At 35.8% G+C, this 14,217-nt stretch overlaps 1 protein-coding gene across 7 annotated transcripts in view; it reads right to left on the reverse strand.

Annotated features, from left to right (window-relative positions):
* LOC142303212 (protocadherin alpha-C2-like) overlaps positions 1-14,217 on the reverse strand; it is a 465,288-nt gene that overhangs the window by 344,872 nt on the left and 106,199 nt on the right. The window contains exon 1 of one of the 7 annotated variants that reach the window (XM_075344418.1): positions 1,717-4,220. The exons of the other annotated variants lie outside the window; for them this stretch is intronic. Within the exon in view, the coding sequence (XP_075200533.1) occupies positions 1,717-4,083 (2,367 nt within the window). The 5' untranslated portion in view covers positions 4,084-4,220. Of the gene's footprint in view, positions 1-1,716; positions 4,221-14,217 lie in introns of those variants that run through there. 7 annotated transcript variants of the gene reach the window in all.

Raw genomic sequence — 14,217 nt, forward strand, 5'->3', positions numbered from 1 at the left:
TTACTTTCATGGAGTCTTCTCTTTACTGTTGACTTAGAGACAGATACACCTACTTCACTGAGAGTGTTCTGGACTTCAGTTGATGTTGTGAATGGGTTCTTCTTCACCAAAGAAAGTATGCGGCGATCATCCACCACTGTTGTCATCCGTGGACGCCCAGGCCTTTTTGAGTTCCCAAGCTCACCAGTCAATTCCTTTTTTCTCAGAATGTACCCGACTGTTGATTTTGCTACTCCAAGCATGTCTGCTATCTCTCTGATGGATTTTTTCTTTTTTTTCATCCTCAGGATGTTCTGCTTCACCTCAATTGAGAGTTCCTTAGACCGCTTGTTGTCTGGTCACAGCAACAGCTTCCAAATGCAAAACCACACACCTGTAATCAACCCCAGACCTTTTAACTACTTCATTGATTACAGGTTAATGAGGGAGACGCCTTCAGAGTTAATTGCAGCCCTTAGAGTCCCTTGTCCAATTACTTTTGGTCCCTTGAAAAAGAGGAGGCTATGCATTACAGAGCTATGATTCCTAAACCCTTTTTCCGATTTGGATGTGAAAACTCTCATATTGCAGCTGGGAGTGTGCACTTTCAGCCCATATTATATATATAATTGTATTTCTGAACATGTTTTTGTAAACAGCTAAAATAACAAAACTTGTGTCACTGTCCAAATATTTCTGGACCTAACTGTATTTTTGAAATCTTTATTTAGATGATGAAATTGCAATTTCTGCCTGTACCACAAAGTAGCAATCTCTATTTAGATGATGAAGTAGCAATTTCTGGCTGGACCACAGATTTTGCAATCTGTTTAGATGATGAAATGGCAAATTTTGGTTGGACCATAGACTTTGACATTTCTATTTAGATAATGGAATGGCAACTTGTGGCTGGAACACAAAGTAGCAATTTCTATTTTGATTATGAAATGGCAATTTGTGGTTGGACCACAGATTTTGCAACCTTTATTTAGATAAAAAAATGGCAATTTTTGGCTGGACCACAGATTTTGCATTCTTTATCTAGATGATGAAATGAAAATTTTGGTCTTGGTCACATAAATTGCAATCACTGATGAAATGTCGATTTGTGGCATACAACTTTCCCTACACTTCACGCCCCTGCATTTCCCTATTCTACACTAGTGGCCTCCTATCAATCTAAACTAGCTAAAATTAAACCTCCTAGCTAAGATAACTATCTGTTTAGCAGCATCAGCAGCACCATCAATAAGCTGCATGAATCACAAAATGGCACCGACCCCTCATGTCCCTTTTTTTATGCAGAGGAACATGAGACTTAAGCATCCAATTACACAAGCCCATTTGTCTGAATGTTGGGGATGTTTTTTGCACCTTGATTGACTGCTGGACCATGCACACATAAAGAAAAAAAATAAAACAGTCCGACGCTCCTCTGACCCCTCCACACCCCCTCTGCTCATCAAACATACCCTCCAGCTCATCATACAGCACCACTTTCCTAGTAAAAGGGATTATAAGGCAGAAGAAAAGCATTAGTGCAACCACAAATAGTTAATGAACAAAACCAAAGTTTGTTGATTTTGAGAAAAGCGCTCGGTCATTCGAACATGAATCCGAATGTAGAAGGCTTGTGCCAAATTTGAAAGTGGCAAACTTTTTTTCATTTGTAATAAACTGTAAGGTAAATGAGATCTTTGAAAGCAGTCACAAAATATTTTATTTTATTGTTCTTACCTTATAAGAGGAGTTTAACATTACTGCTTGTGGATTGACTTGCTCTTCATTCCCTGGTGTCTGACAGTTATTTGGAGTGAAAACTATTAAGTCACTTTTAGGTCGAAAAGAATTGGAACTTATATTATACTGGGTGTGTTGGGAATACATCCAGCTCCCACCAGTGTTGGAGCAGATTCTGTAATTTTCTTTTAGTTCATTGACCTCTTCTCGGTATTTTTGCCATTTTAGCACAGTGAACACAATCAGAGTGATAAGAAAAATAGTTGATATGATGCAGATTGCAACAACTAAATAAATATTTGCATCAGAAAATTCATCAAAATTCCCCTTGGTCTCTTGATTATCAAACTTCAGTTCTTCTCCGATCTCCACAACAGATATAACAATTTGTGCCTCTGACGTCATAACCGGTTCCCCATGATCCTGAGCTACTACGTGCAATCTGTACTCATCATTATCTGAATCTGTAAGTGACCGTTTCAAAGTGATTTCTCCAGTTTGATGTGCAATAATAAATGGAGATTTTCCAGGTCCTCCAAGATCCTTTAATTTGTAAAATGTCCAAGCATTGTATCCAGAATCCAGATCTACGGCCTTCACTTTAGTTATCAGGTGTCCAGGTTCTGCTGACTTTGAAGCTTTGATTGTTAATTCAGAATGAAGTGGGGTGAATGTGGGAGCATTATCGTTAATATCCTCAATAAATATATTTAGAGTAAGATTAGAGCTGAGTGCTTGTAGACCAGCATCAGTAGCTTTTATGTGGCACTGAAAATATGTAATCTGCTCATGGTCAAATGATACTAAAGCAAAGACCTTCCCATTCTCTGGATTAATGGAAATGTAGGAAGAAATAGGAATTCCCTCAATTGTGCGTTCCCTAATTGAGTAAGTAATGAATGAATTCTGACCAATATCTGGGTCAGAGGCTGATGCTGTATATATATGAGACCCTGGTGGGTTGTTCTCTTTAATTAATATTGTGTCTACTGACTGGACAAATCTTGGAGCATTATCATTGGCATCACTTATATCAATCTTCAGAGTTTTGGAGGTAGACAGGGATGGAGAACCTTCATCTCTTGCAGTTATTGTAACTTCATATTCATCTTTCACTTCTCGATCCAAAGGTCCATTCACGGTCAATGAAAAATCACTCTTGAAAGTTGGATTTATCCTAAATGGTGAAGGCTCAGAAATGTAGCAATGCACTTTTCCATTTGATCCTGAATCTTTATCATGGACACTGATGATGGCAACTGTTGTACCCTGAGGGGAATTTTCAGGAACAGGAACTGATAATGATGTCACTGTCATCTCAGGAGGGTTGTCATTAACATCTATGACAGTTACTAGAACTTTGCAGTGTCCAACATATTGAACATCTCCATTATCAATAGCATCAACCTGGATTTCATACATATTTACAGTTTCAAAATCCAGTTTGCCTTTTACTCTTATTTCTCCTGTGTATTTGTCTAAGATGAATGCTTCCTTTGCCTCTCCTGACACCATATGGCTAAAATCATACAGTATTTCTGCATTTTTCCCAGCATCCAGATCAGTGGCATTCAGCTTAAACACTAAAGTTCCTTCTGCAGCATTTTCATTAACACTGCACTGGTAAAATGGCTGATCAAACACAGGAGCATTATCATTAAAGTCTTCCACAGTAACAATAATATGTATTGTACCACTCAGCCTTGGTTTTCCTCCATCATAAGCTGTAAGGGACAGATTGTGCACAGACTGCTTCTCTCTGTCTAAATTTTTTTTCAGCACAAGCTCCAATGACTTGATTTGATTAATATATTTTTGGAAATCCAAAGCAAAATATTCACTTGCACTGAGCTCATAATTGGTGATAGAATTTGTCCCAAGATCTGGATCAGATGCTATCTTCAATTGGAAACGAGATCCTGCATGTTTTACTTCTGATATGAAAAGATTAGTCACGCTAGAGGAGAATACAGGACTATTATCATTGATGTCTTCTATTTCTACATCTACATGATACATCTGCACAGGCTTATCTACAATAACCTGCAGAGGAATTATACAGAAGGGTGTATTTGCACACAGCCCTTCTCTGTCTATTGTCTCTTTAACAAATAAGATTCCATTCTGCAGATTAACCTGGAAATATTCCTTCTCATCCCTAGAGACAATATGTAACATTCTGGAATTCATCTCACCTATATCCAGTCCAAGATCTTGAGCAATTCTCCCGACAAAGGTGCCATGCTTGGATTCCTCAGGGATGATATAATGCAGCTGACTCAGGACCACATCCCACGATATTTGTAACAAAAAGAAATGGACAAACCTGTTCCTTGTTTGATAATCCAGTCTCTGATTCAGCATTTCTTAAAATCAGTGAAGGTGGAGGTGAAGATTTGTCCAGTAATAAAGGCACTAATGCTGAGGAAATCACAAGGAATTTAGAAAATAAAATCTGTCATGGCCGGAATCCTTGCAGCAAGAATATCAGTTAGCGATGGATAAATGTATTTCCTCGTTCCTTCCTGCTATTAGTTGGTGAGGAGTGCCCTCTAGTGCTAAATATTTAGATTGCTTGTCAGGTAGGTATTTTTTTTATTTGTTCTTCATAACAAATATGATCAAATAACATATTAAGCAAATACATTGTAAAGAATATTAAATGAAAATTTACCTAGCAATTAAACATTCTATTATACCTTGCATTAGCCATGGTTTGATAATTTTTCTATTGGATCAAAAAGAACTAATTTTATTTTAGATTGGTATAAAATAATAATAATAATATTATATAAAATGGTCATTAAAATTTATTATAAATTTCCTTTACTTTTTATCCCATTATAGCAATACTTTTTTTAAACTAGAAATTTGGCAGGTGAGGTTTGGCAATGGTGGCATCTTTACAAAAAGTCCCTAATTTAAATTGAATAAAAATTTCAGAAGAATACACAGATGTCGTTTTTAATAAACGTAACAATGATTTGCTAAAAGTAAAAACATGGATCTAGATACCTTCTATTACTTATTAAATAGAATTAGTATTTTAGGATCATTTAGAGATAGACAGATAGATAGATAGATAGATAATACATATAAAAAATATAGGGATTGACAATTTTAATAGTCTTATTAATAGTAAAATTGAAAAATAAAAGTAAGACAATAAATGTGATTAGAATTCTAGCTATTTCACCATCGTACTGTACTTCATTATTAATCTAAATTGGTAATACCGTAAATCAATATTAGTAAATAATTAAAAATTTAAAAATTGTGAATCAAGTTGTTTTCTTATTAGGATAATATGTATTGGTTCCTTTTATCTTTCTCTTCCCTTGAGCAACTAAGCTAAGGGATAGCATATTCTCTAAGCTAAGATCTTACATTGTCATTAACCCTAGAACACGCAACCATAGAAATCTACACTTTCATATACCTGGTGCCTTTTAGGCCTGTGTGCAAATAACATGGAGTAACTCAAATAGAAATCCTTTTCAAAGTTTATTTGAGATGTGAATATTTCAAAACATTACAGTTACACCGGCTTAAAACGCCCAATATATGCATTCTACATAATTCTTTATATATATATATATATATATATATATATATATATATATATATATACATATACAGTGCTAGCCAAAAGTATTGGCACCCCTGCAATTCTGTCAGATAATACTCAGTTTCTTCTTGAAAATGATTGCAATCACAAATTCTTTGGTATTATTATCATCATTTATTGTGCTTGCAATGAAAAAACACAAAAGAGAATGAAACAAAAATCAAATCATTGATCATTTCACACAAAACTCCAAAAATGGGCCAGACACAAGTATTGGCACCCTTAGCCTAATACTTGGTTGCACAACCTTTAGCCAAAACAACTGTGAACAACCGCTTCCAGTAACCATCAATGAGTTTCTTACAATGCTCTGCTGGAATTTTAGACCATTCTTCTTTGACAAACTGTTCCAGGTCCCTGAGATTTGAAGGGTGCCTTCTCCAAGCTGCCATTTTGAGATCTCTCCACAGGTGTTCTATGGGCTTCAGGTCTGGACTCATTGCTGGCCACTTTAGTAGTCTCCAGTGCTTTCTATCAAACCATTTTCTAGTGCTTTTTGAAGTGTATTTTGGGTCATTGTCCTGCTGGAAGACCCATGACCTCTGAGGAAGACCCAGCTTTCTCACACTGGGCCCTACATTATGCTGCAATATTTGTTGGTAGTCTTCAGACTTCATAATGCCATGCACACGGTCAAGCAGTCCAGTGCCGGAGGCAGCAAAGCAACCCCAAAACATCAGGGAACCTCCACCATGTTTGACTGTAGGGACAGTGTTCTTTTCTTTGAATACCTCTTTTTTTTCCTGTAAAGGCTATGTTGATGGCTTTTCCCAAAAAGCTCTACTTTTGTCTCATCTGACCAGAGAACATTCTTCCAAAATGTTTTAGGCTTTCTCAGGTAGGTTTTGGCAAACTCCAGCCTGGCTATTTTATGTCTCGGAGTAAGAAGTGGGGTATCCTGGGTATCCTACCATACAGTCCCTTTTTATTCAGACACCAATGGATAGTACGGGTTGACACTGTTGTACCCTCGGACTGCAGGGCAGCTTGAACTTGTTTGGATGTTAGTCGAGGTTCTTTATCCACCATTCGCACAATCTTGCATTGAAATCTCTCGTCAATTTTTATTTTCCTTCCACATCTAGGGAAGTTAGCCACAGTGCCATGGGCTTTAAACTTCTTGATGACACTGCGCACCGTAGACACAGGAACTTTCAGGTCTTTGGAGATGGACTTTTAGCCGTGAGATTGCTCATGCTTCCTCACAATTTGGATTCTCAAGTCCTCAGACAGTTCTTTGGTCTTCTTTCTTTTCTCCATGATCAATGTGGTACACACAAGAACACAGGACAGAGGTTGAGTCAACTTTAATCCATGTCAACTGGCTGCAAGTGGGATTTAGTTATTGCCAACACCTGTTAGGTGCCACAGGTAAGTTACAGGTGCTGTTAATTACACAAATTAGAGAAGCATCACATGATTTTTTCAAACAGTGCCAATACTTTTGTCCACCCCTTTTTTATGTTTGGTGTGGAATTATATCCAATTTGGCTTTATGACAATTTTTTTTATTTTTTTTCATTGAAAACAAATGAAATGAAGATAATAATACCAAAGAATTTGTGATTGCAATCATTTTCAAGAAGAAACTGAGTATTATCTGACAGAATTGCAGGGGTGCCAATACTTTTGGCCAGCACTGTATATATTTTTATATATATATATATATAAAACTTTTTTTTGTCTAAAAGTCTTTTATATAAAAGTTGCAGTAAACATGGTGTAGGAAGATTTCTTTTCAAAAACTTCCCTATTCAATATTACTGATTACCCCAACATTTTTCACATATTTCGGAAGACTGTTCCCTGCAGACATTTTGTCTACAAGTAGTACAGAAACGCTCAGATTTCCTTTCCATCTTTGCTGGACAATATAACAGTGCTTTCTTTTTTTTCTCTTGGCTCTGGATGTTCCTGAAAATGTATACCACATTGGATCATAGCTTCCGTAACTTGCATTGGCAAGCATTTCGTGTTGCTTCGCTCCATCATGGTAGGCATCAAAAGTTCAAAGACAAAGTAAGACAAGATAAAGACAAAGTCTTCCCCAGCTACAGTACAGACAAAAAGACTGAGGATCACATGTAAACCAAGTACAGGACTAAGAGGCTCCAAATATGTGAATATGGAGTAGTCCCAAGAAAGAGTTGTTTTACTAAAATGCATATAACATAAAAATATATGAACAACTGGAAATTACTAACAGCTATAAACCTGAGGAATACCTAGAGTTTCAAAATTCTAACTAAAGTAAATAGAAAACAAGTAACCTAGCAGGCCTGCGAGGCCCCAGGTATGCGTTCTATGGTTAATATAGTTGTTGCTTTACTGATAAGATTTTGTATAGAGAGGAGGTAGGAGATGGAAAAGGCAAAGCTTCTCCTTCCTCTTCCCCCTTCATCTACATAAAATGTTATGAGCACCAAATGCCATCTCCTATCTCAGTAATGTAAACATTTCTCTATACTGAAAATAGATTTTACATGTGAAATGTGAATTTTTAAAATGAAGGATCAGTCCAAAAATAGAAAGAAGCAGATTTCTCTGATAAGATATATTACAAAGTTTCTTATTTTAATATGAACTATTGATTTATGATATAACAATTAAAATAATGGTTAATCTCCAACATTACAAAAATTATTGTCCTATATTAGAGTAGGGGGCAAATTACACGTTTGCGCGCCATAATATTTCAGGTTGGTTGTTTGTATTAACATAAAATTGGCTTTATCTGTATGTCATCAATATAATTTGTTTTCAAACATATTAGGTCTCATACTGTAGATCAGCACTCAACCTCAAGTGCATTCAAACTTCATATTTAAGTAAAACATATTGACGTGGTTGTTCAGCAAGTAAAAGCAAGACAGTTATTATTTACCTTTTTTTATTATTCTCCGGGCATTCATAAGCTTACTCTATCTGAATTTTTTTTTAAAAAAAAAACTATATTTAATCATATTAGAAATTTAGCATAAAAATGCAAACAATAAATTTGCCCCTAATTGTAAAATCTCTGTCATAAACAAATTTAAATTTTCACGAAAAATTTTTCAAAACATTTTGCCAAAATTGTCTCCAAAAACAAAACTAAAAAATACAACAGATTGTTTTAAATGTTTTGCATAACCCCTTCTCAGAAACCAAAACAAATACTTTAGAAAAGTCCAAAAGTATTTACGACTGCCATCAATATCTAGAGATCCTGCTCAGCACTTTATAAAAAGAAAGATTTGATTTACAGAAACGGATTTTCATGAAGCGATGGTGGTTTCGTGCAATGATATTCTCTAAAATGTGAAAATATTACTACTATTGAAAATCAATAAAGACAGGCCATTAATATTAAAATGCTTTCACATTATAATTACAATTTCTCTACTAGTTTATAGAATAATAATCCCAACACAAAATGGAATTAAGTCAACATTGCAATTTATCCCCTATTAGACCCATACTGTTTATGAAAATGGAGGTCAGTAGTAGCATTTTTGAACAGTGTGTAATGTGGTTGTATTTTAAGTACATGTAGAACATAGGGTAAGAAAGTTCTAGCATAGACACAAACGTCCATTTATTGCATAAAACTTGATTTTTATTTCTTACTTAAAAACATTACAAGTAGAAAAACCAGCATTAATATGTAAGGAGGATGCAGATTATAAGACTATGCACTTCGGTATGAAATTATAATACCGAAACGCGTAGTTTTATAATCTTCTTTTATGGAATATATGGAAGTTCCTTTCTCCACTGGAATTTTGCTACCCTATGTTCTATATTTGCCATTGCGTTAGTCCGCTCTTCCATTTCCATGTGGGGATCTGAAATATATACTTGGGATGGCGAACCTGGAGAACTTCAAGATCAGTGAGCTTATGTTAGTCTATTCTTTTCTATTATGACAATAAATGTAAATGATTCTGCCTTTTTTGGTGAAACCATAAATATTTCCGAAACCTTTCCCTCTAATCATAAGTTAATCAAAATCTGTTAAGAATGGTAAAAAAAAATCAACTCTTCCATGTGGTTGGTGAGAGCCAGTTAGGGAGGCAGGATTGAACGAAGTGATTATTTTCTGCAAAGATGTTTCGATGGCTGTATCCGTCTCTGACTTACAAGAAAAACTTATTTTGTAATTGATTCAGTCCACATTGCAACTTTTGATTCCCATTGCGATCACTGTAATCCCTGGGCCACTCACATTAAGCCAGGAATCTGGTTCTCATGAGGCCCATTATGGCTGTACATATGATGAGACAATAGAGTATAATAAAGGACACAAAAAGAATTTCAAAGACTCCTTCAAATTCCAATATTGCACGATCTATTCATCTCTGTCCTGGACCCCACAAGAAGGTGGAATGGTGTGCATTATCATTTTAACCAATAGACTAGACAGAATATCAAATTTACAATATTGACCAAAATATAATAAGTTTTCATGCTTTAATAACATATTCAGCACAGAGGTTATAAAAAGACAGCATTTTAGAAATGTTAATTTTCATTGTCTAAAGACTATTGTAATACAATTAACTGGGACAATATGCTTAAAACAATTGTACACAACCAATAGACATATTACTTTAAACATTCTGAATTAGTCATGTGCATAATTTATGCCTTATAACAATGAAAAGTTAGAAATGGAAGAAAAACACTACGATTAAATATAGCAGTAAAGTCACAGAAAATTACATAAAAATAGTGTTTAGAGAATAAATGCAAGAGGATAAAGATAATAATAATAATAATAATAATAATAATAATAATAAAAACAATGGCCCCAAAGATTGAAACAAAAAGATTGTCAAAGAAAGTAAGAATAATCCAAAATTATATTTTCGCTACAAGAACAGTAAGAGAGTTGAAAATGATAGTTTTGAACCTCTTAAAAATAATGTGGGTGAAATTGTGAAATTGAATGGGGGAAAAGCAAATCTAATAAATGTGTTACCTATAGATGTAATTCAGGAAAATTTAATGACATGACATTTTTACTTAGGGATACCATAAATTCTCCTTCAAATGTAAGTTGCTTAACCCAGTGGGGAAACTGTGCCACCTTAAAGACACTAAGTAGACAAATCGCTGGTACAAATGACATACACCCCAAAGTACTGCAGGAATTAAGTACCATGATAGACAGACCATTATGTAATTTTTAATGGCTTCATAATAACAAAATCTGTACAACAGGACCAGCGAATACTAAATGTGGAGCCAATATTCAAAAATATATAAAAGATAGAAATGTCAAGTGATGGGCGGACCCAGACTGTAAAAGTCGAGATCCGTGTCATTTCAAAAGTATCCAAATACCATCCCTGGCTCGGAGTTCTTATGCTGCAGAGCCCAATAACCATGGGTCTTCCAAACCTTAGAATTCCAGCGCCCAGCTATCAGCTTTATCATGGCTGGGTATTAACTTGAGGGACCATGCACCATTTTTTTAAATTATTTATTTAAATAATTTTAAAAAAGCCACATAGGGTCCGTGTTATTTTCATACACAGCCAAGATAAGCACACGGCTAGTGGCTGCAGCCTGTAGTTGTATGCTTTATCTGTGCTGGGTAACATAATATGGAGGGACCCCCACACCAAATTTTTTTATTTATTTATTTTTACACCATGATAGGGACACACATAGCCTTTGCGATTGGTTGGAGTCAGACACACTGTTACAAAGAGTGGGGGCGTGGTCTGACTCTCAACTCTCTTACTGTTCACAGACACCAGGACTGCTGATAGGGGGGGAAGCAGTGCATATGCATGAGGTTAATACATGGCCCCAGGAGTAGCATTCCAGCCACGCAGGAAACTGGTAAGTGTAACATGGTTGCTCTAATCCCACTATCCCTTCTACTGTAATTTTAAAGCACCGGATTCGGGTCCCCATAGATTTATATGTGGACAAGTGTCCAAGCAGATATCTGGGATCTATTCTGGGCCAGAACTGGGTTATTTTTTAAACCCATGTGGACCCGCCGATCCTGGGTATCTGCAGGCCTGCCCATCACTGGCCTAGAGTAAAAAGGTGTGCATGAAGCCTATACAATTCAAATTTAAAAGAAATAACTTAAAACTCCATATTGTGAGCAGTGAAGTAGTAAACCTGCTCATTTAGGTTTAAAGGGAACCTGTCAAGTGCAATATGCACCCAGCACCACGGGCAGTTCTGGGTGCATATTAGTAATCCCTGCTTAGCAGTCTCTGTATACACTAACATAAATAAACATAACTTAAAGTATTTCTAAAGATCATGTCTTATATGCTGATCAGGCCCACAAATAGTTGCAAATGCATGAGTTCCCTTAGCTTGTCGGCCCCTGTGGATGTACTAACATGCTAATGAATGCTCAGCTTTGCTGCACATTCCTCACTTTTCATGGCAGCCGGCGGAGGATGGATGCGCACTACGCATGATCAAGAGACCTCTTGACTTCCGATCATGTGCACTAAATTGATGCCGGGTGTAAGCTTCCCGGTTTCAGTGAGGTATAGTGCTCATGACCGGAAGTCCTGGGGACTCCAGATCATGCGCAGTATGTATCCATCCTCCATCAGCTGCCATCAAGACTGAGGTATGTGCAACATCTCTGTCTATTAATTAGCATGTTAGTATTCCCACAAGGGTGTGCTAACATGCTAAGGGGGCCAACTAGCCAAAGGAACTCACGCCCTTGCGACTAGTCCCTGATCTCATTAGCATACAATAAACGATCATTAGAAATACTTTTTCTAAAGATCTGTTTATTTATGGTAGCGTATACATGGACTGCTAGGCAGGGATTAGCAATATGCACCCACTGCTTGTGGTTCTGGGTGCATATTGCTCCTAACAGGTCCCTTTAATCATGGTATAAGTTCTGAATTGCAATTTTCCAAAATAATTTAAAAATTGAGCATGGAAACAGTAGGATTATAAGATTAACTTCAATTGCCAACAAAACCCTTTAGGTTTTTTTTTCTATTTTTGGGTATTTCAATAAAACTAATCAAATTAGCATGTGCAAAATAATGATTGGTTCTGTCAAACTAAACTGATCAGCGTCTATGAGGAGCTGCATTCCAAACTTGACCTTGGTAAGGTCATGGATATTGTCTATTTGGCCGTTTAAAAGACATTTAATATGGTACTATATAAATGGTTTGTACATAAAATGAGAACAATGGGACTAGAAGAGCATATGCGTAATTAGGTTATGAACTAATTCAATAATAGGAAGAGAGGGTGTTATTAATGGTGTTGCCTTGGACATAGTTAACAATTGCTATCCACAGGGGTTGGTATTGGGCCCTTATCTTTTAAATAATTTTATTGACAATCTTGTTGAGGGCATAAAGAGTAGACTTTTTGTATTTAGTATGATACTAATATTTGAAAGGTAATAAACAATGATGGAGTAATTTATTATTATAGAGGGATTTAGGTAAGTTGGAGACTTGGGCCCAAAACTGATATACAGTATGAAGTTTATTATAGATAAAGCTAACGTGTACATATGGAAAGATAAAAGTAAGTGTACACATTTGAAAAAAATAGTACATTAGGTAAAACTGTCTCAAGCTGTGTATTAGAAGACAGCAAGTTCAACTTTAGTGATTAGTGCTAACAAGATACTGCTAAATCATGGGTTGCATTAAAAATGGCTTAGAGGCCCATGAGAAGAACATAGTTTTGTTTATATAGAAGTTCCTAGGCATGCCACACTTTGAATGCTGAATACAGTTTTGGGCTTCAATGTATAAGAAAAGAGAAACAAATGACCCAGCAATGTATCCAACTTGGCAATAAAATATAGCTTTTATTGTATATTCATATAAATTCATCAGTGGGCACACTGACTGCAGATAGCAGTTTTACAAGACTGCGTTTTGGCAAGAAATCGCCTTCTTCTAGGTCCACTGCCACTGCCTTGGACTTCTATGAATATGCCATAAAAGCTATATTTTATTCTTGCCAAGTTGGACTCCTTGCTGGATCATTTGTTTCGCTTCTCTATATAAGTACTGTGCGGTTAACCTCCACTTTGTCCGTGGTGGGATTCTAGCCAGAAATTGGGAGAAAGATTAGGGTACCTTTCACAATGGTGAGCTTAGGTCAGTCTTTTTCTATAATGAATAAGAAAGACATAACTGAACTGGAGCAGGTCAGGAAACGAAGGACCAAGTTTATTAAGGAAAAGGGAGAACTCCAATAACAGGACAGGTTATCAAGTTTAGGGTTATTTAGTTTGAAAAAATAAACATGTAAGGGCAATTTTATTACAATGGACATTTACATAAATGTACAGAATAGAAATATTTCTAATAGTCTATTTAAAAATAGGCCTGCAACAATAACAAGGGTGTATCCTCCACATACAGGTAAAAGAAGATTTAGTCCAATCACGGACAGATATTCTTTACTGTGAGAGCAGATTATCTATAAAACTATCTTCCAAAGGAGGAAGTAGTGGTTTATTCACTAAACAAGCGCAAAGAGGAAATAGGTGCCTTTTTCAAAAAATGTAATATTAAGGGTTGTGAGTACTAGATTTTGGGAGAAGTAAACAATCTTATGCCATATGTGTAATTGGGAAGGAATATTTCAAATATTATGGGGAAATTAGCATATGCCTCTTCGAGTTTTGCCTTCCTCCGGCTAAGTAAAGACATTTTTGCTTCCAAACACGCTGAAGCCTTGAATGCATCTTACATAATATGAATTTTGTCATGAAGCGTTTAATGTACAGTATTATATCTTTATTTTATTTACAAGCTTTGCAAACATTAAATTACAATTTCTAAAAGTTTTATATTGTATTAGATTAAAATAAACAAACCATTAACTATTTCTTATACTATTCTAAAAATATA

This window comes from Anomaloglossus baeobatrachus, chromosome 4, assembly GCF_048569485.1.
Source record: "Anomaloglossus baeobatrachus isolate aAnoBae1 chromosome 4, aAnoBae1.hap1, whole genome shotgun sequence".
In the NCBI taxonomy this organism is placed as follows: domain Eukaryota; kingdom Metazoa; phylum Chordata; class Amphibia; order Anura; family Aromobatidae; genus Anomaloglossus; species Anomaloglossus baeobatrachus.